We start from the raw sequence: 19,892 nt of genomic DNA, 5'->3' as shown, positions 1-19,892 counted from the left end.
CCGAGTGATAGTTCATTGAGTAGGATGCACTGGCGGTTGTCTGTGTTGGTTGTGGTCAACATGGTGGGTGTGGTCGTGTTTGCTGTGTCTTCGATGTTGCGGTCTGCTTTGGTCCTGCAGGTAAAGCAGCAGTGTTGGCAGGAGAACGGTTCTTTAGTGGTGCGTGGGGATGTGCCACAGCAGTGGTGGTTGAGGTGTCCAGGGTTTGAAGACAGGCAGTGATGTAGCTGTGCAGGGTGGAAGGGCCAGGGTTCCTGGTGCTGGGCGCAGTCAGGTGCAGATGGGCTTGCCTTTGGCACACTGGGGGCGTGACCACAAAGCAGCCTCCATAAGTAGTGAAGTAGAAAGGGCTGGCCAGGAAGAGGTGGGCAGGAAACCACACAAGAAAAATTGCGAGAAGACCAAAATAGAAACAAATTCAAAGTAGGGCAAAATACAGGGATAAACACAGAAACCACGTTTTTCGAAAGCAGGCGCAGTAATGGCAAACAATTACAGGGGAGACCTGGGACCGAATAGCGATCGAGGAAAGGCTGTGCCCCTGTGGTATGTGGAGCAGGCGGGGGGGGGGTGGGGTGGCGCGCGGCAGGCTAGGCTTTGGAAAAGGTAATTAAATAGCTACCCTTAAATAAAACCAATAAAAAATTGCAGTCCAGGATTACACATGGTTTTAAAGCCTATACAAAGTTGAGTGCCGACTGCAGTGCCCATTTGGGATACGGCACAGCAGGAGCAGCAGCCATGGTCCAGAAGCATGGTCTGAAGAACTGTGAGGCCCTGACAAAAGAGAAAACATTGGTATACTCAAACCTGACAGTGAAGAAGAATATTGTCACTGTGGAGGATAATATTGTGCTTGGGTAGAAAGCTGTCACTCGCACAGAAGGCAACCAAGAGTTGAAGTTAGCTGATCTGCTGCCCTGTTTTGTGTGGTAAGCAGAAGCAAGATCTGAATGACAACACAACAGACCAATGGATGTAGAAAGGCGACTTCAAGCCCCAGTACGTAGCTAGGTCTAAGTATGTATTTTTTTAATGATTTCTTTTAGAAACATTAACATTTCTGACTGATGCTAGATTTAAGAAATAAGCTTTGGACACTATTAGCTACGCCAATGCTGGTTTGCACTGGCGCTACTATTCCCCAGGCACACTGAGGATGCTTCAGAGTACATGTGTGTACCCAACAGCCTTCTTGGAATGGGAGAAAACATTCCAAAATAGCTGGCAGTAGCATGCATGTGCTGTGATTTACACGTATGCCAAGCATGTGTGTGCCATGTAATGCAGCCAACTCTTTTTTTATTTTTAACTTTACCTTGCTAAAACTGCTCACTGCTCTTGGAAGGAAAAAAAAAAATGAACAAACAGCGTGTTTGGGAAAAACAAAAAGCAATGGATGAAAAGAGGATCTGAATGAGGGCGGCATTGCTAAAACTGGGTGCCAGAATCAGTAGGGTACTCTTTTTCAAGTTTCCATATCTGTGAACAGCCATTGTGTGATACGGACGCTGATGGGTGGCATCTCTTTAACCAATGCCTAAAACGAGATGAGCCACTGTTGCCAATGGCTGAAAGGGGCAGTCAAAAGGCCCCTTTCTATACATGTACCTATGGGTACGTTTTAGTTGGTGCTTTTTGGTATGTGCTGTACCACAGCGATCGCTCTCACCACACAACTAAAGTGGTCCAGAGGCGAGAACTAAACAGAACATAGTGAGCATTCTCTGCTTGGTATGGTATCAGAATTCACACTGCCTTCACTAGCAGCCGGTTTGCAAATAGCTTGCAGAGCATGGCCCATTCCTTGCTGGCAATGAGGATCCACTTTAGGTTCACAGACTCTACAATCAACCATCCGTGGATCATCAGCACATGAAGCTCATGGCGTGTGAACGAGGTGATCACTAGTGCAACCATTCACATTACTCAGTGCCATGCCAAGGACTATCTCCACCTTTGGAGTACCCCCAACCACATACTTCACGCAGTAACAACAACAAAAACCTTCATCCTTTTAATACATGGGTAGACCGAAATGGATGAGGAATGGGCCTACTTATAACTGCCCCCAACGTTTTCAATTATTAAACTGAACTTCCAAAAGCCACTTTATTTTTACAGGTCTTCCCTGGTCCTAAATCAAGGTTTAAAATAATTATACATTTTATGGGCAACTTTAACATAAGCAAATCTCCTGCCATCTACTTTGCTGCATCTTACCTTCTCGATGCCTTTAAGCACCCTCAGCCTCTGGTAACCCAACGCCTTAATATCCTAGAGAAAGAGGAACAAAACATGGGATTACACAGATTAGGACTGTAAATTTCCGTTCCCAGTATTTAATGTCAGCAGTAGTGTTGTGTTTACGTTTGAGGTATATTTAAGTCATCTAAATGTTTTAATATAGCAGCTTTGGATTTCTTCCTTACTGCAAGTGGAGGGTTACGTACACAAGGGTAGTTACCACGGGATAGTAGCAGTGCTTAATCTATGCCGGTGGGAGGGTAGAAAAAGACAGTACACTAGTGACAAGGGGAGAAAGCAGGGCTACAAATGAACATACAAGCGTGACAAGTGGAGAGTACAGAAAACAGAGGCACGACAAGGAATCAAGACTGCGCAGATGTGTTTTTGGCAATGCAGACATCTAGCAACACTGGCAGAAAGAAACAAGCATTTGCAACTCAATTGGTCTCGCCTTTGGGACCTTATATGTATTTAGCTATGCAGTACATTAGCCAGGGTGCTAAAACATCTACTGTTCTTTAACATGGAGGGAAGGTAAGCACCAAACTGCGTGACACACCGGGTATAGAAACACATGGAGAGAAATATTCCTTTCAGTGGTAAATGATATAGTTCAAAGCTCTGTTTTTAATATAACATCGGGGCCTTCGTGGACAGATCACTGAAAATACAAGATTTGAAAAAAATACTATTCTCTACAGGTGCTCGTGGAAGACCATTCTATTGACTGGAATCTAGAGAATGCTAAAGTGATTCTGGTATTTTACTGACTTATGCTGGTCATTTTCTATCAATAAAATAGAGGCAGTTGCCAGAAAAATAAAATAAAGTACCTCAGCAGAAAGCAATTCTGGTATTTTACTGACCTCTACAGTTCGTTTTCTATTAAGAAAGTTAAATAGAGGCAGTTGAACAGAAAAAAAAAAAAAAAAAAAGAGTCCAAGCGGAAGCAGACAAGTCCAACGGCTGATCTCCAGAGCCTACAAAGTACATACACATACAAGTATATACTTAAGTATATACAAGAGGTCTCGAATGCTCAACCTAAAAACACTGGGCCTTTTCTCTTTATTTTATTTATTTTATTCAGCACTGCAATTCCGAGGGTGCGAAAACAAGTTGGCAGAAGGCCACTAATAAACAATGATCGTATATAATTATGTTAATACTTATCGGTATTTAAGTTTAAAATCAGCACCATCGGCCGTATTACAGATGACTGCGCCGGCGCCAATTGTCGCTGTGTGCCAAAGTATGTTTGTGTTTATGTGCATTTGCGTCTGTGCGCTAATGCAATATGCGCACAGACGTAAACGCACATAAACAGAGTTCAAAGTCTGCTCCAATATCACAGGGCATTACAGACCGATCCTCTGTAATGTCATTGAGTGCATAGTTTGGCGCACAGTGACAATTAGCGCCTATAGCTCGCTAAAAAAAGACGCAATCTAAGTGTAATCACCCCCAAAAAATATGCATCTTAGCAAAGTATTCTCCACTATAAAAAAAAATTCAAAAACTGCTATTGTACAAATGGCCTCAAATTGAGGCAGAAGCAGGCAGTCCTTGACCAAGGTTCACACTTTCATGGCAGCTGCTCCCACACCATGACCGTCTTGCAGCAGCTACAGCATACTCCACCTTTTTAAGGAATAAGTATCGCAAAAGGATTTCCAAAAGGGGAAAGATAAAAGGTCAGGCAGGGCATCTAGATTTCTAGAAAGGCACAGGATGATGAAAGTAAATCCTGGTCCCCTAAAATGAGTGCCAGTGCTCACCAGCTGTAACCACTGGCACAAATTAAACACTAGGACAGAGGATGTCCTTTCCTTTGTCCTGGTGAAGTAATGCCTTCGTCAATGAAGGAACTTTTAGGCAAGTGCTACATTCTGGGTTTTTTCCCCCCATTATTATATGGCACAAACTTGACCTGAAGGTACTGGAGCGACGTACATGAGCACCAGTTACGCCATACAAGGACATTCATTTTTGTGTTGTTTTTTCAGGCATGGGGAGATCAAGTTATTTGTCCAGTATCAGATACAGAGCCAACGATGAACTCTAATTTGGTTCCTCAGATCCAAACTCGGCAGCTCTGTCCTGAATGAGACCGCCTCTGCTGGTACGCGGTGCACCTTCTTACTAAAGTGTATCCCAAATTTGTAGCTTACGTAACTCTAAAGGAAAATGGAGATCTCTTCTACAAGTGCAGATAAAGGACTCTAGTCAGCAAGCAAGCAATCAAGACTTCTTTGAAAAACAAAACTACTCATGCCTACATCCACTTATTATCTTTCCAGCCATGCTTCAGTTCTACACTATCAAACCATGCATCTTCGGTATCAAAAACCAGAGCAGTTTCAGAGACCAGTGAGAAAACACTGGGAAAACTGACTTACCTCATCCAGAACGGAGTGAGAAATGACATCTATAGCTCTCCGGGGGCTGTAACACGTCGACACCGCCACTTGGCCCAATGAGCCCTCAATGTGCACCACTGGGAAAAAGAATGCAAGCGTTATCCATTATTGTAATAGAGTCCAATTACAATAAAAGTCATTTTGACATGCTAGATAGATAAGGATAGGGGGTGGGGGAGGGCAGGGCATTTATAACGAGAGATTTTTTCAAACTATACGTAAGGGCCAGTTATTAACCAGCACAAACTGGAGTCGGGTACTTACACCAGTCTTTATACTTACTGATAAATGATAAGGTGAGCAAAACGTTCACCACCACAAGAAGTGCAAAACAGGAGTGCCTGTTAGCAGCACTACTTCATTCCACCGAACCGCGAAAAATCTGTTAATGTTTTCTCTTCATATTATCCAACAAACAAAGTCACATGGTGACCCCACTACACCTCCTAAAATATATTACACATTTAGTTACTGCTCTGAATGACAAGAGAAGTCTCTGAAGTCATTAAATGACAAAGTCGAAAATAAAGAAAAAGACTAAACACGTCAGCCACAAGGATAGAGGACAAGTTGCCAATCTGGTTGATCACTCTAAACGTCCTCTATGGAGGACTGAACTACTGTGCATAAGTCCATAGAGAGGTCAAAATCACAAAATTGATGGGCAGATCACTAACAAACCCTCTTGAGTCTCGACCGCTGACTTCTCCCACCACTAAAAAAGCAATAAACTTCGGCAAAGTATTTTAAATGAATAGGACGGTGAGACTAGGTCCTACATAAAAATTAAGCATGGACAATATATAAAGCTCAAAATTTTCCAGAGAGGTCTTGTTCATTTCAATCAAGACCGATCCAAATTTGTCACTGTGTACCTGGCTCGTAGGTCTCAGCTTTCTGGATATAAGGTGTGACAAGTTTTGTGGGCTCACGCTTGATACGTTCCCCAAGCAGTTCCTCATCTGCCAATTTTCGCTCCAGTTTTTCATAGTAGGCCTGTAGACAAAGATTTTTGTGAACAAGGTGGAAAACCTACCAGTATGTAGTTGGACTTTATTCAAATTATCTTGTCCTACCTAACTTTGCTTGTTCCCTGCTCTGAATAAAATGCATCATTAAGCCTGTAAATGGATTAAACAGTAAACTGCAAACCAAGTAGTGTATGAAGAACAAAGTAGAACACTACAAGGTACAATTGATAGAGGATTATCGAAAAAGGCCTACTTTTGGGCATCTGACAAATTCCATTGCATTGTAAATTTTGTACATATTGTGCACTTCATATTGCACCATCATTCCCTCTTTTCACCTGATAGTAGTAGTCATCCAGGTGAGGATTCTCACTTTGCAGCTGAATCATTTGTAGCTTGATGACCCACTCCTTTTCTTTTGCAGACATGAGACTGGCATATGGATCAGGTCTCCGTTCCCACGACTTCCGGGCAGTGCTAAAGAACACAAAAACTATTTTTAAAAGAAGGACAAACGTCACTTTTAACAAAAAGCGGTGATGGTGCATTAGGAAAGAGACAATTTTGCCTTCCTTTGTATGAAATGGCCATTTTTGTGGTAAATAAACTCTGAATGGGGGTTTAAGTAATAATAACACCATTTATTAATTTCATTGTGGTACTGTAACCACAATGAACGACCAGCTAACAATAATCAACTTGACACCTAAGATCCTAACGGCAGCCGAAGAATCGGTACTTAAGTTAGGCCTAACTTTCTGCCCACAAAACCGAATGGAGTTCACTCAAACAAGGATCGATTTATTCAAATTTGTTCGCAAATTAAAACTGCATAAACACTTCAAATTGAAACCTACACCAAAAGAAACAAAAATACTGAAATCACAGAACACCGATCTCCTGGTTGGCAATGATTTAATTGCTCTGGAAGTTCTAGAGGACCTGCGCCAAGAAGAGACCATGGAAGAACCAGAGTCTGCGACGACCATGAGTCAAAGACTAACACGGGTTGGCATAACACAGGAAACACCTAAAAGTGGCATGAAATTGCCTTCCAAGTTTCTACCACAGATGCCCTTTGATGCCATAGACACCTTCTCTGAAACTGTCATTAAAGAGCAGATTAAATTTCGAGAAAACAACAACTTAAAGACTCATAACAAAGACAATCTAACCCAAACACAGAAACTTGCCATTAAAGATCTGGAACAAGACAAATTGACTATTTGTAAACCCTCCGACAAAGGAGGGAACATTGTGTTAATTCCCCGAGACATGTATGTGGCAGAAGCCATGCGTTAATTGGGAGATAAGAATTGTTACGAGGTGACTACACCTGTGAAGTATCAGGAAAGCATAGAACAATTACATGCTTTAATAAAAAAATGGTACGAGCAATCTATGTTGGACTGCGACGAATATTTGTTTTTGAGAACTAATAATCCCATTCTACCCACGTTTTATCACTTACCCAAAGTGCATAAGAACAAAAATCAACCCCCGGGTAGACAGATTGTTTCTTCCATGGGTAGTTAACAGAAAATCTCTCCAGGTTCCTAGACCATTTTTTATTTGAAGCTGTACTTGGACTAAAGTCATACATTAAAGACTCCACAGACTTCATTAGACACATTGAGGAACTTACCTGGCAACCATCTTATTGTCTGATTGTTCTGGACATCACAAGTTTATATACTTGTATTAACCATATACAGGGCATGAATGCGGTCAGATATTTTCTCCAAAAACGACCTTTGAAATTCAGTACCCATAACAAGATGTTGGAGTTCATTGAATTTTGTTTGTTCAATAATATCTTTATTTTCCAGGGGGACCTCTTTAGACAAATCTCGGGTACCGCGATGGGCACCTGCTTCGCCCCCAGTTGCGCGAACTTGTTCGTGGGCTGGTGGGAGGAGCAGGTGGCATGGTCTGAGGCTAATACAGACTGGACCAACAATATAGTATCGTGGTACAGATACATAGACGACCTTTTCCTAGTATGGAATGGGTCGGTAAATCAAGCAGAGAAATACATAGAGCATTTGAATAAGAATGAGGTCAATTTACAATTCTCAGGTGAGATAAGTGTAGTGGCAGCCAACTATCTTGACCTGAGGGTTGTGATACAGGAGGGTAAAATTACAACAGCCCTATATAGAAAACCGACCGCTGGAAACGGCACCTTACATGCTACCAGTAGCCATCCCCAAAAATTAAAGAATAGCATTCCGTATGGGGAATTTCTCAGACTGAAAAGGAATTGTTCAAAAGAAAGCTACTTCAAATTGGCAGTTACAGCAAGCCTGAATAGATTCCTTGAGAGAGGATATACCCTAGGTTTGCTCGAGAACACTCTTAAAAGAGTGGAAAAAATACCTAGGAAGGATTTATTGGAGCAAAAAGTTCGCAAAGAACAAACCGGCAAATTCCGAATGATAACTACATTTTCGGAGGATGCTAGCAGTCTGAGGAGAATAATGAAGAGAAACTGGCACATATTAAAGACCGACATGATTATTGGTGCAGATATTCCAACAGCACCTTTAATCACCTTCAAAAAGGCTTGGTCACTCAAAGACAGTCTGGTGCATAGCCATTTAGATATTGTACCACCAAGACAGGGAACCATAAATGACAAAGGTTTTTTCCTCTGTGGGAGGTGCAAGGCCTGCGCATTCAGTAAAAGGGTGCTGACATACGAGATAAAATGCTTAAGATCATCCAAAAAGATTAACAAATTCATGACTTGCAACACCACACATGCAGTTTATTGCTTGAAATGTCCCTGTGGACTTATACATCGGTAGCACAATACATTGTGTAAAACTGAGAGTGCTGGAGCATATGCGTGCTATCACTAAGAGGGATTTTAATTATCCTGTGGCACGCCACTTCGCCTTCAAACATGACAGCAACAGGGATCTGTTGCAATACTTCAGCATAGACTGTGTCCCATTCAACATCAGGGGAGGTGATAGGGTATTGAAATTACGAAGACTAGAATCTAGATACATCATAGATCTCCAATCTAAGTCCCAGAATGGGTTAAATGGTGGGGAAGAATTGGCGGTGCACCTGGGCAACTAGCATTTTCTATGAAATCAAAAGTCGTCATGATTAAGCATTGTGTTCTTGGGAACCTGAAACATGGGGAAGCATTAGCCGATACACGGCGTTATTATGATAAACTAGGGGCATGTACAATATGTTCTATTGGTTGCAAAAAGCCGATATACGGCGAAATTATCAAATTTTTGTTTTTTATGACATGATTACATGTTGTAATGAATTGATGAAATGCGATAGAATGGAACGTTGTATTTATCAATGGTAACATATCGATGAATGGATAAATCACCACTCCAAAATGGCGCATGGAAACACAGTGCGTCAAAGTCCCCTGTTTATGTTTATGCCGACCAATGTGTCCCTTTTTAATGGCGCCTCACAGCGCGTAATGCAAACACTGAAGAAGGATTTACTCTGAAACGCGTCTGTTTTGCATTCGGTTTTAACGATTAAACCTTGCTGAAATCAAGTCCCGTGAGTGCCGTTTTCCTTCCAGAAGACGAGGGAATAGTGGAGCGTGGTACTGTAACCTATCTAGATTTTGATCATCATACTACAAGGGAGAAGACATTCTCATTTGCTGGCATTTAATCTTCAAGTACCGATTTGTACAGACATTTATTAGCACAAAATGGCGGTACATTGCAACCAAATTTACAGACCATCGACAACGCCGCAGCCAGACTAATCCTTGATGTCCCACAACAACCACATCGCCCAACATTTCTGTGACCTCCACTGGCTCCCCAAAAGAACAACCTTCACGCTGCTCACAGGCGCCTACAAAGCCCTCCACAACACCGGACCCCATACCTCAACGACCGAATCTCCTTCACGCCCCCAAAAGAAACGACCACTCGGCCGACCTCATCCTAGCCACCGTCCCACATTTTCACAAGACCAGAGCAGGTGGAAGATACTTCTCCTGCAGCCAAAACCTGGAAATAACTCCCCCCTTCACCTCCAATGGAGCCCCACATTGCACCAATTCAGGAAGTACCTCCAGACCTGGCTCTTCAAATGACCCCAACGGAGGTGCTCACACCCTCCCCCCGGCACCATAAAACACTCACAGCGGAGTAGTGCACTTTACAAACCCTTATTGATTGACATTAGCTTCAAAAACATGTCAAACTTTCTTTCACAATAAACAGTCCCCAGAGCTCTTAAGGCAAGGATGCATCTTGAATGACTGATGCACGAACATACCTCATTTAGGTTTTAGGTCTTGTGCCTGTCATTTTGGTAATGTTAGAAACACAGTGAAAAGAATACATCTTTGTTAACACTACACAAAGTGTGCAAAAAAGAGACCAGAGTAAGGAAACAAGAGGACTTTCTATAGGTGAAATTATGATCAAAGGCTGGCAGGATACCCAAATGAGCTAAAGGCTCGCCATCTATCTACAGGTCACTAGTTTGAATCCCGCCAAGTCCAACTCCGTTCCCATCCTTTCAATGCTGGTAAATTATCAACCATGAAATTGGTTAATAGGAAGACGAGTCATTTGCACTAAGTAGAAATGGAAGAATTGCCATGTGAAACTGAAATGTACAAGTTATTACTAATATTGAAAACTACCAGGCCCCCCCTCCTTATGCACCCCCCCAACAGCGGTCCTTGAAATAGGCAAAGTGAGAAATTTTTATCACTTCTTGGAATCCAGGTTTGGTAAAGTTTGGTTTGGGTGTCAATCCATGACAGAATATGCAAATCCCCAGTCTGCAATTAAGCATGCAATTAATGCTCCATAAATTTCTAGACCATATTTCCTTGTGGGATCACCGTAAACAGCTTCCACAAACAAGAGATATAGTGCCTCCTTGAAGGATTTTTACATTGTTAGGTGAGCAATACCAGTATTTTGATACATTGACCTGGATTTAAACTCTATGATCACTAAATATCCGTGATGGAGTCTATCAGACCCAAGTCCCCAATACAGGCTAGACCATTGACCACCACTTATGCAACAACGTTTAAACATTTAAAAAAAAAACAATTGAAAAAAGTTGTAGCCGATTTCGGTTTTCACAAATGCAAACTAGATCACGCTTTCAACAAAATCTTACCAAAATAAGATTGATACATCATAAGCACCAGCTCACAGTAATGGGTATGCTTGGGCTTATTTTATATTAAGGTTAATTTTACCAATCTGCAAATAATTCTATAGCACTTTAGTTGCATGTGGCAATCCACTTTAGTCTGTGCAATATAAATGAGTGAGAAACTGATGCAATATAAAAGGAGTGAGAAACTGATGTCTGTCTGCCCACACAATTTGTAATTACATCAAGAAATTACAACAAACTTTGCAAGATTCTGAAACTACAAGTGATTAAACAGGATGACAGGAAACCCCAACCTGGGTTCGATGCCCAAGGTCAGTTGGTATCTTCTTCAAACAACTGGGCCAGATTTGAAAAATTAACAGCTCTACACCAAAGATTAACCACTTTCCTATGCCACGGTATAGCTACAGTGGTTTAGCCAATGCTGAGGCACATGGGCCTAGAAGTGTCGGGGGTTGAGGGGTAGAGAGGGGTGGCAGAGAGGTGACCAGCCTGTCGTGCACCAGCTGGAATTTCTTTAAGAAGCCACCTGCACACCACCTGGCTCGTTTTTACTCCTTAAACAGGAGAGTCAGAGGGCGGAGGGACTCACTGTCATTCAGAGTGGGAGGGGAGATTTCAGCGTAGAGAGATAAAGCATGAGAAGATTGTAAGGGAGAAATGGAGCAGAGGAAAAGGAAAAAAATCAAGGTGGATTGTACTAAGGAGCGAATCTTTGTTTTCTTTGCAGTAAAACCACGGATCAGCGCATCAGCTGATCAGTTTTACATATTATATGGCTATTGTGTCATTTCTATGACATGCTGAGCAGATCTGCGTTACTCTTATACAATGCTATGCTGTTGTGTAGTGCTATGGACTGCCACGTTAGGCTATGATGTAATAGGTTATTCTGGTTTGAGGTGCCACGTTCTTTTGTTTTTGGGTCATTGGGTCTTTAAGGCAGAGAAAATGTAATATTTTGCATATTAGAAGCAATATCCCTGGATATATGGATAAGAGTCAATTTTCTTTGATTGTACAGAAACCTTTTCAACAGGTGTATTAGGTTAGCCATGCAGAGGAACGATTAGCTCTGCAGGAGTCGAGTTGGACATTTCCAGACTGATGTTAAAGTGCTAAACTGATACAGGATAATGTTCTTCTCCAGAATGCTCTGATAAAACAAAGCTCAAAACAATCAATTTTGGGAAATTCCCTACATTATGTTCACTGGCCCATCTTCCCCTGGTACATTCCAGACTCAAAAAAAATGTTGAATTTAAGGATTTACCTTTGCATCCTCTGCTGTCGCTGGCTCAAAATTCTGCGATGCTGGGGGTGCAACTGAGTCACATGACCTGGCATCCTACAAGAGTAAAAATGTAATAAAGGTTTACATATGGCAGGAACAAATCACAAGGAAAAGGGAAGTATATGTTACAAATGTTACAACAGTAATCTTTTCTAGGCTACCTAGGCAGGAACCCACATTTGGAATCACATACCTGACCTATATAGAAACCTTTGAGCATTGCTACTTCCAGAAAGGAGGTGAAAGCTCATGTACTTCGGAAAACTATGAAAACTAAAGTCTCAAAACACTAATGAAAAAGAAGAGATTGCACATTTTGCATTCCTCTTATTTGGTAGTATGACAGAGAAAATACCAACTGAGGACTAAAAGGCATTTCAATGCCAATTCCACTCAATCTAATCGACACAGTGGCTCTCATTATGAGAGATCCTAACTCCCGATCTGGAATGAAGTAGAATTAGTAGGTCCACAGTTACCACTGACCTCATGTTTTCCCCACAGAGTTCAGCTGTTGAAAGTACTCAAAATCTTCAGGAGAATGGGGAATTGCCATGCAAATCAGGGCCGAAATTAGAGATTGGATTTCTTTTCTTTTTTTTTTTTTTTTAAATTAAAACCTTTATTTATGTCGGTCTGGAACACAGCTATTCAGCCGACATCCCGGAGGTTCGGCAGCCAATTAAGTACAACACATGGAAGTGTCCACAGCTCTGGTGCCAGAAAAACAAAGGTTCCTTTTTTTTTTTTTAAAACAACCTGAAAGTAAATAACACAAGCAAGGCAGTATACACAATGAACTCGTGCCAGTTCCCGATGGGGGCGCGGCCCCATTCCCAAAGTCAGAACAAAGCCACCGGTCGGGTGGATGAGGGAGAAGCAGAGGCGCTAACATTCTAGCATATAATCATCATAAAAACCCCAAGTTGGAAGTGAAGCTAGGGGGAAAGTTGCTCCTCCAACGGTTCAGTGGCCGGGGGCAGACATATATCACCCCTATACTGGTTCCATCTCCCCCATATCTTATGCCATTTCTTAGGCCGCCCCCGGGCACTATACACCGTTTTCTCCCTAAACATGCTCCAGTCCATATTTTCCATCCATGCTTCCATAGCGGGAGGTCTCTGAGAACCCCACAGTCGTGCAATATCATGCTTCGCCACCATATTCCCTAGGGTCACCCATTGAGTCTGCGCCGCATCATAGTCAGTAGGACCCCAGACATTCAAAAGACAGCGCCGTGCCTCTGGCAGCAGTGCAATACCCGTGACCTCCTGCATCACAACATGAATTCGCTTCCAGAACTCCGTGATCACACCACATTCCCATATGATATGTAGGAAGGTGCCCACCATCCCACAGCCCCTCTTACATAAGCCATCCTCGGAGAAACCCATATGGATCAGTCGGGCCCCGTGACAGACTCTATGAAGTATCTTAAGCTGCACCAGCCTTAGTCGTGCCGGGATCGCGACCTCCTTAGGAGATGAGATGGCATACTGCCAGTCCTCATCATCCAGTTCAAGGCCGTCCCTAGTCCACTGCTCACGCACCCCTAGGAGGAGGTCAGTCCGGACATTAACAAGCCTCTTGTAAATTAAGGAGATTGTACTCTCCGGCATATGGCCATCCAGGATCCGATCCTCCAAGGGAGAGGACTCAGGCACCGTCTCCCCCTCGACGAGGACGGACCGCAGAGCGTGGTGTACCTGTGCATACCGGAAATATTCCGTACCCTCCAGCTCGTATTCCGTCCGTAGCTAGTCAAACGACTTCACTCGTCCCTTAACCAGCAGGTCCCCCACCCTGGATATCCCAATCAGGTCCCATTTCTCGAACCCCTTTGTGTGCCAAAGTTTCCCCAACATATCAGAGTCAAACAGCGGAGTAGCGAGGGTAAGCCTATCCTTCCAACCCAGCGAGTTCGTAACCGCCTTCCACACGTGCACCGCCGTCTTGGTTGGCCCCGTGAGGGACCCATCCGTTGACCTGGAGTAGAGTGCTCTAAAGTAATTACCCCCGCGCAGCAACCACCGATCCATAGCGAAGCCGGGGCTCAGCGCCGGACCGTAGACTCCATGATTGATCGCACTCAACTGGGTGGCCCAATAATATCTTCTAATGTCAGGAAGCGCGATACCCCCATCGTACCACGGAAGGGTCAGCTTTGCAATAGCTATACGCGGTCGGCCATCCCACAGCAACGAGCGCTGGAGGCTCTCGACCTCCCGAAAATAGCTGGCCGAGACCAGCTCCAGGGTATTCTGTAGGGCATAGAGAAAGCGGGGAAGAGACATCATTTTGAACAGCGCGGCGCGGCCTAGGAGGGAAAGCGGCAACCGCCGCCAACCCGCCACATCCCGCCGCAGGCGCGTCAATGGAGGGAGCAGGTTTCTCTCATATCGAACAATTGGATCGGTGGAGATATAGATCCCTAGATACAAAAAGCCCTCCTGGGCGATCTGGATCGAGCAATTCCGCGGGAGAACAGGGACGTCTCCACACAGGGCATACAGATACGACTTCCCCCAGTTAATGGTGAGACCAGAGTTCCTACCAAAAGAAGTCAGAACGTCACAGACTACTATGAGAGACTTCCTGGGTGAAGTGAGGTATAGCAAAATGTCGTCGGCATAAAGAGAGATGCGGTCCTCATGATCTGGTGACCATTGGATCCCCCTTATGTCCGGGTGCCATCGTATCCACGCCGCCAGCGGTTCAAGAGCGAGAGCAAACAACAACAGCGACAGGGGACAACCCTGCCTGGTGCCCCTCCCCAGCACGAACGGGCAGGACGCCCTACCATTAACCGCAACCTTAGCCAAGGGTCCTTCATACAGTAGTCTCACCCAGCCAACAAAGCCAGGTCCAAAGCCGAATTTCGCAAGTGCAGCCCACAGATATGCCCACTCTAGCGTGTCAAAAGCCATCGTGGCGTCAAGTGCAGCCACAATGGTCGGCTCCCGCAGCGTCCCCGTCCTTGCGAGCACGCCGTGGAGGCGCCTAAGGTTCAACGCAGTGTTACGGTGCGGGATGAAACCGGATTGGTCCGGGTGGATCAGGTCCCCGATCACCCTAATCAAACGGTTGGTCAGTATTTTAGCGAGGATTTTCGGCTCGGCATTAAGTAGCGAAATCGGCCTATATAAGCTGCATTTATTCCTGGGCTTGCCATCTTTGTGTATGACCACAATTGTCGCCAGGCGTTGGTCGAATGGAAGGCATCCTATCTCCCGCGCCTCTACAAACATAGCTCGCAGATGTGGAGCGATCTTGTCCGGCCGGAGTTTATAGAACTCAATTGGCAGGCCATTCGGGCCCGAGGCCTTGCCAGGGCGCAGTGAACGAATAGCACCCGCGACTTTGTCAGCTGTGATGTCACCATCTAGATCTTCTCTGTCTATGTCAGAGAGGCAAGGCAGAGCCAGATGGCGCAGAAGTTCACACGAGTCCTCCACCGGCCTATCCGACACTGAGGTGTAGACCGTGCGGAAATAATCTGCAAAGCACTGGACTATGCCATCCGGCTCAGTAACAACGCCACCCTCTGTTACTAGTTCTGGCACCACACGATGAACCTGCTCTTTTTTATCCAGCCACGCTATTAATTTCCCGGCCTTGTCCCCAACGTCGTACAGTCGCCCCTGCTGCTCCCTACTCAGGGCTTTGGCCGCATTCGTCACCAGGGCCTTATACTCCGACTGCTTAAGGCTCAATTTATGCAGCGTTGCTGCCGTAACCACCTCCTCCAAAACCAACTCTAGAGCCGCTATCTCCGCCTCAATCTGTGCGACCTCCGCATCCCTCCGACGTTTGGCTGCCACTATCAAGGAAAGCGTTACAACAAACAAATGATGGACGGAATGCTGACAATGCAGACATTCTCCCCCAGTCAAGAGATCTGGGTTAAATCCATCGTTCTTTTGCCCACTACGCCACCCCAGTTCAGACATGGCCATATGCAAATCAGTCTTGACCCTGTGCCTCATGGGAACAGTCCAGTCCGAACTGCCAAGCCATGTCTTCCCTGGACCGGAATCAAGCATCCTAGGACCGGTTTCTGGCTATCAGCCGTCATCAGCCAGGATAGCTTGATTAGTGGGCAAAAGAACGATGGATTTAACCCAGATCTCTTGACTGGGGGAGAATGTCTGCATTGTCAGCATTCCGTCCATCATTTGTTTGTTGTAACGCTTTTCGCCCTAAGTGGGATGGGTATGCCCAGACGTGGGTCCCGTGCTCACTACGCCACTGGAGTCAAGCTATCCTGGCTGATGACGGCTGATAGCCAGAAACCGGTCCTAGGATGCTTGATTCCGGTCCAGGGAAGACATGGCTTGGGAGTTCGGACTGGACTGTTCCCATGAGGCACAGGGTCAAGACTGATTTGCATATGGCCATGTCTGAACTGGGGTGGCGTAGTGGGCAAAAGAACGATGGATTTAACCCAGATCTCTTGACTGGGGAGGAATGTATGCATAGTCAGCATTCCGTCCATCATTTGTTTGTTGTAACGCTATCAAGGAAAGGGCCTCCCCTCTCAGCACAGTTTTAAACGCTTCCCACAAAGACACCGCAGACGTGACCGAGCCTAGATTTTCCTGGAAGTAGAGATCGACCGCCTTCAGCACCGCGCTACGAGTCCTAGGGTCACGGAGATACCAGGGGTTAATCGGAGCCACCCTGCCCACCACTCCTCGACCAACATCCATACAGATCCACACCGGCGAATGGTCAGAAATACCCCTAGCCATGCGCCTAGCCTCGGACACAAAGGAGGCGTGTGCAGCCAAAGTAAGTACATAATCAATTCTAGAGAGACTGCCATGCGCCCCAGAGTGGAAAGTGTACTGCCGCTGAGTGGGATGCAGCAGTCTCCAACAGTCAACCAGATCCAGGGTATCCACGAAGTCTGAAAGCCATTTCTGCGCCCCCCCAGAGCTTCTTGGCGGGTGTCTATCAAGCAATCCGGAGCCAAACGCATTAAAATCGCCACCCACCACAAACATCCCCTCTGGGAAATCCAACAGAGCCCTCCCCAGGTCAGCAAATGTCGAGGGCTGCAGCGCAGGAGGGACATAAACAGAAACCAAGACCAGCGTCCTGCCCTCCCACCTCCCCGCCACAGCCGCAAATCACCCCCTTTCATCAACAGTGGTGGAGTCAACCTCAAATGGCAGTGAGGCCCTAACAAGTATTCCAGCCCCTCTAGAGCCCGAGGAGAACCCCGAGTGCGCAACGAATTTGTAGCCCTTCCTGTTGAGTGCGTAGCACGTGTTACCTATCAAGTGTGTCTCTTGCAATAAAACTATATCAGGGGAGCATCGCTTCAGAAATTGCAGGACAATCCCTCGCTTAATACGATCCCCTAAGCCGTTAACATTCCAACTGAGTATCTTTAAGCCCCTACCCCCCATCCCGAAATGTAAGGAGACCTCCACCCCCCCCGTAGAACCGCACTCGAGCTACAGAAGCTTGCATCACTACGCCTTGCAAAACAAAAACCAACAACAACCACCTCAACAACCCCATTCCACCCCCCACCCTGCACCCCTGCGTAAGCTTGAAAAGCCCCCCCAACTTGCAGTGTGCCTGTCGCCCTATTCTAAAACTAGTCTACAAAAAGAACCCCAGAGGAGGAAAAAGCTCCCTTCATACCCCCGCCACCCCCCGGGCTACTACCCTCCCGGAGAGACCGAAAACTGTGATTCACTGTCCTGGGCAAAGTCAAAATGATCTAGCACCAGAGTCCTCACTCTTGTTCATCACGGCCACCTTCTGCTCCACCAGCATGCTCCCCGCTAGTCCGTCGTTGGGGCAATGTGTCCAGCCAGTCTCAGACCATGTCCGGTGATTCAAAAAAGAAAGTCCGCTCTTCATACACCACACGCAATCTGGCCGGGAAGAGCATGGCGTACTTCAGTTCCATCCCTCTTAGCCTTCTCTTAACCGCCAGGAAGCTCTGCCTTTGCTTCTGCACCGCCTGGGTAAAGTCAGGATAAAAACTCACTGTGGTGTTCTGGAAAGTCATCGGGCCGGACACTCGTGATGCTTGTAGAATGGCGTCGCGGTCCCTGAAATTAAAGATCCTGGCGACAATCGGTCTCGGAGGGGCCCCCCACCTTGGGCCTCCCACCAGGGACTCTGTGGGCCCGTTCAACAGTAAAGAACTTACTGAGGCCTTTGGGCGCCAGATGGTTTACCACCAAGTCCTCTACGAACAGGTCCACCGACTGTTCCTTCGAGTTTTCCGGGACCCCAATAATGCGCACGTTGTTGCGCCGTGCCCGGCCTTCAAAGTCCTCCAGCCGTCGGGCAAAGAGGTAGTTTGCGGACCTCAAATTTCGGACTTCCAGCTGCAGATCAGAGACATCTCCCAGGAGGCCAGAGGTTTTAAGGTCCAAGGATTGAACCCGTTCATTGGTTTTCCCCAGGTCTGCCCGAATCAAGTTGACGTCGATCGAGATTGTGTCCACTTTATGTGCCAGGGTCTCGAATTGCTGCTCGATAGAGGACTGCATCCCCTCGATGGCCCCCATGACATCCTGCAGGGTTAGTTCCGTAGCGGGGGGCAAACCATCTTTCAAGGCTTCCAGTGGCCGTCCCGATCCGCCCGGTGACCCCTTCTGCTGGGCATAACGATCCATGTTGTTGGTTTGGGTGTATCCTCCCCGCCTGGTGTTCTTGGGCTTCTGTTTTTCGGCTTCCGATTTGGCAGACATCGTGATCTGCTGCAGAGACAATCCCCTTGCCCATCCAGAGAAGACAATGCAACAAGTGACCGGCGCGGCTCACTCCCAGGCCAGGGCGCGATGAAAACAGGAAAGCGAAAGTGATGACACCGTCCTTCCGATGGCTCGCCCCTCACACGGCCGCTGTTCAATTAGTGCTTGGGCACCGTGCCAGCGCAAGCCCCGGGCATCTTCCAGGGAGTAGGCCGCGAACTTCCATGTAGCACAACTTCGGCCTCCGGTGGGCGATTTCAGCCCGGACAGCGACGATCACCTCAGCAACGGCTCGCCTCCAATATTCCGGGTATTAAAAACAGGATTCTACACAGGATATTTGCCGGAGGGAGCGAGGGTCTCGGGAGCTCTGAGCTCACGCGGCCATCTTGGTCACGCGCTAGGCTCCTCCCCCCCGAGATTCGATTTCTTGATTGCTTAAGGGATTTTCAGAGTTCAACCCAAAATACTCTTTAATCCGCATCCAGTGATTCTACAGGAACCCATGTATCATTAGCTTCAATCAATCAATCATAAAATTTGTAAAGCGCACTACACACCCGTGAGGGCCTCAAGGTGCGGAGGGGGGGGGGGGGGACGCTGGTACTGTTAGGAGAGCCAGGTCTTGAGCAATCTCCTCAAGGTTAGAAGGTCTTCGGTCTGCTGCAGGCGGATGGGAGAAAGATCTGCCGCCGGCAGTCACTCTTCGGATGCAGGTGGCGAGAGCGCGGTCTGCAGAGTGGAGCTGGCGGATGGGTGGGGGTGTAGAGGCTTCGTCGGCTGTTGAGGTACGCTGGTCCGGTGTTGTGGAGTACCTTGTGTGCGTGGGTGAGAAGTTTGAAGGTTATCCTCTTGTTGACAGGGAGCCAGTGCAGGTCTCTCAGGTGGGGTGTGATGTGGTTGCGGCGAGGGATGTTGAGGATCAGGCGTACGGAGGCGTCCTGGATGCGTTAGAGCAGTTTCAGGAGTTTGGCCGGGGCTCCTGCGTAGAGTGCTTTTCTTTAGTCCAGTCTACTGCTGACGAAGGCCTGGATGACAGTCTTTGTTTAGGTGTGGATCCACTTGAAGATCCTGCTAAGCATGC

The 19,892-nt window shown here is 46.3% G+C and overlaps 1 protein-coding gene across 5 annotated transcripts in view; it reads right to left on the bottom strand.

Moving 5' to 3' along the window:
- Positions 1-19,892, bottom strand: part of PATL2 (PAT1 homolog 2) — a 443,602-nt gene that overhangs the window by 143,944 nt on the left and 279,766 nt on the right. For all 5 annotated transcript variants that reach the window (XM_085621371.1, XM_085621372.1, XM_085621370.1 and 2 more), the window contains 5 exons: positions 12,063-12,137; positions 5,980-6,118; positions 5,546-5,666; positions 4,650-4,747; positions 2,224-2,277 (listed from right to left, as the gene is read on the bottom strand). In XM_085621371.1, coding sequence (XP_085477497.1) covers positions 2,224-2,277; positions 4,650-4,747; positions 5,546-5,666; positions 5,980-6,118; positions 12,063-12,137 — 487 coding nt within the window. The remainder of the gene's footprint in view (positions 1-2,223; positions 2,278-4,649; positions 4,748-5,545; positions 5,667-5,979; positions 6,119-12,062; positions 12,138-19,892) is intronic.

Source organism: Triturus cristatus, chromosome 8, assembly GCF_964204655.1.
Source record: "Triturus cristatus chromosome 8, aTriCri1.1, whole genome shotgun sequence".
Lineage (NCBI taxonomy): Eukaryota > Metazoa > Chordata > Amphibia > Caudata > Salamandridae > Triturus > Triturus cristatus.
This window is presented reverse-complemented; position numbering and strand designations above follow the sequence as displayed.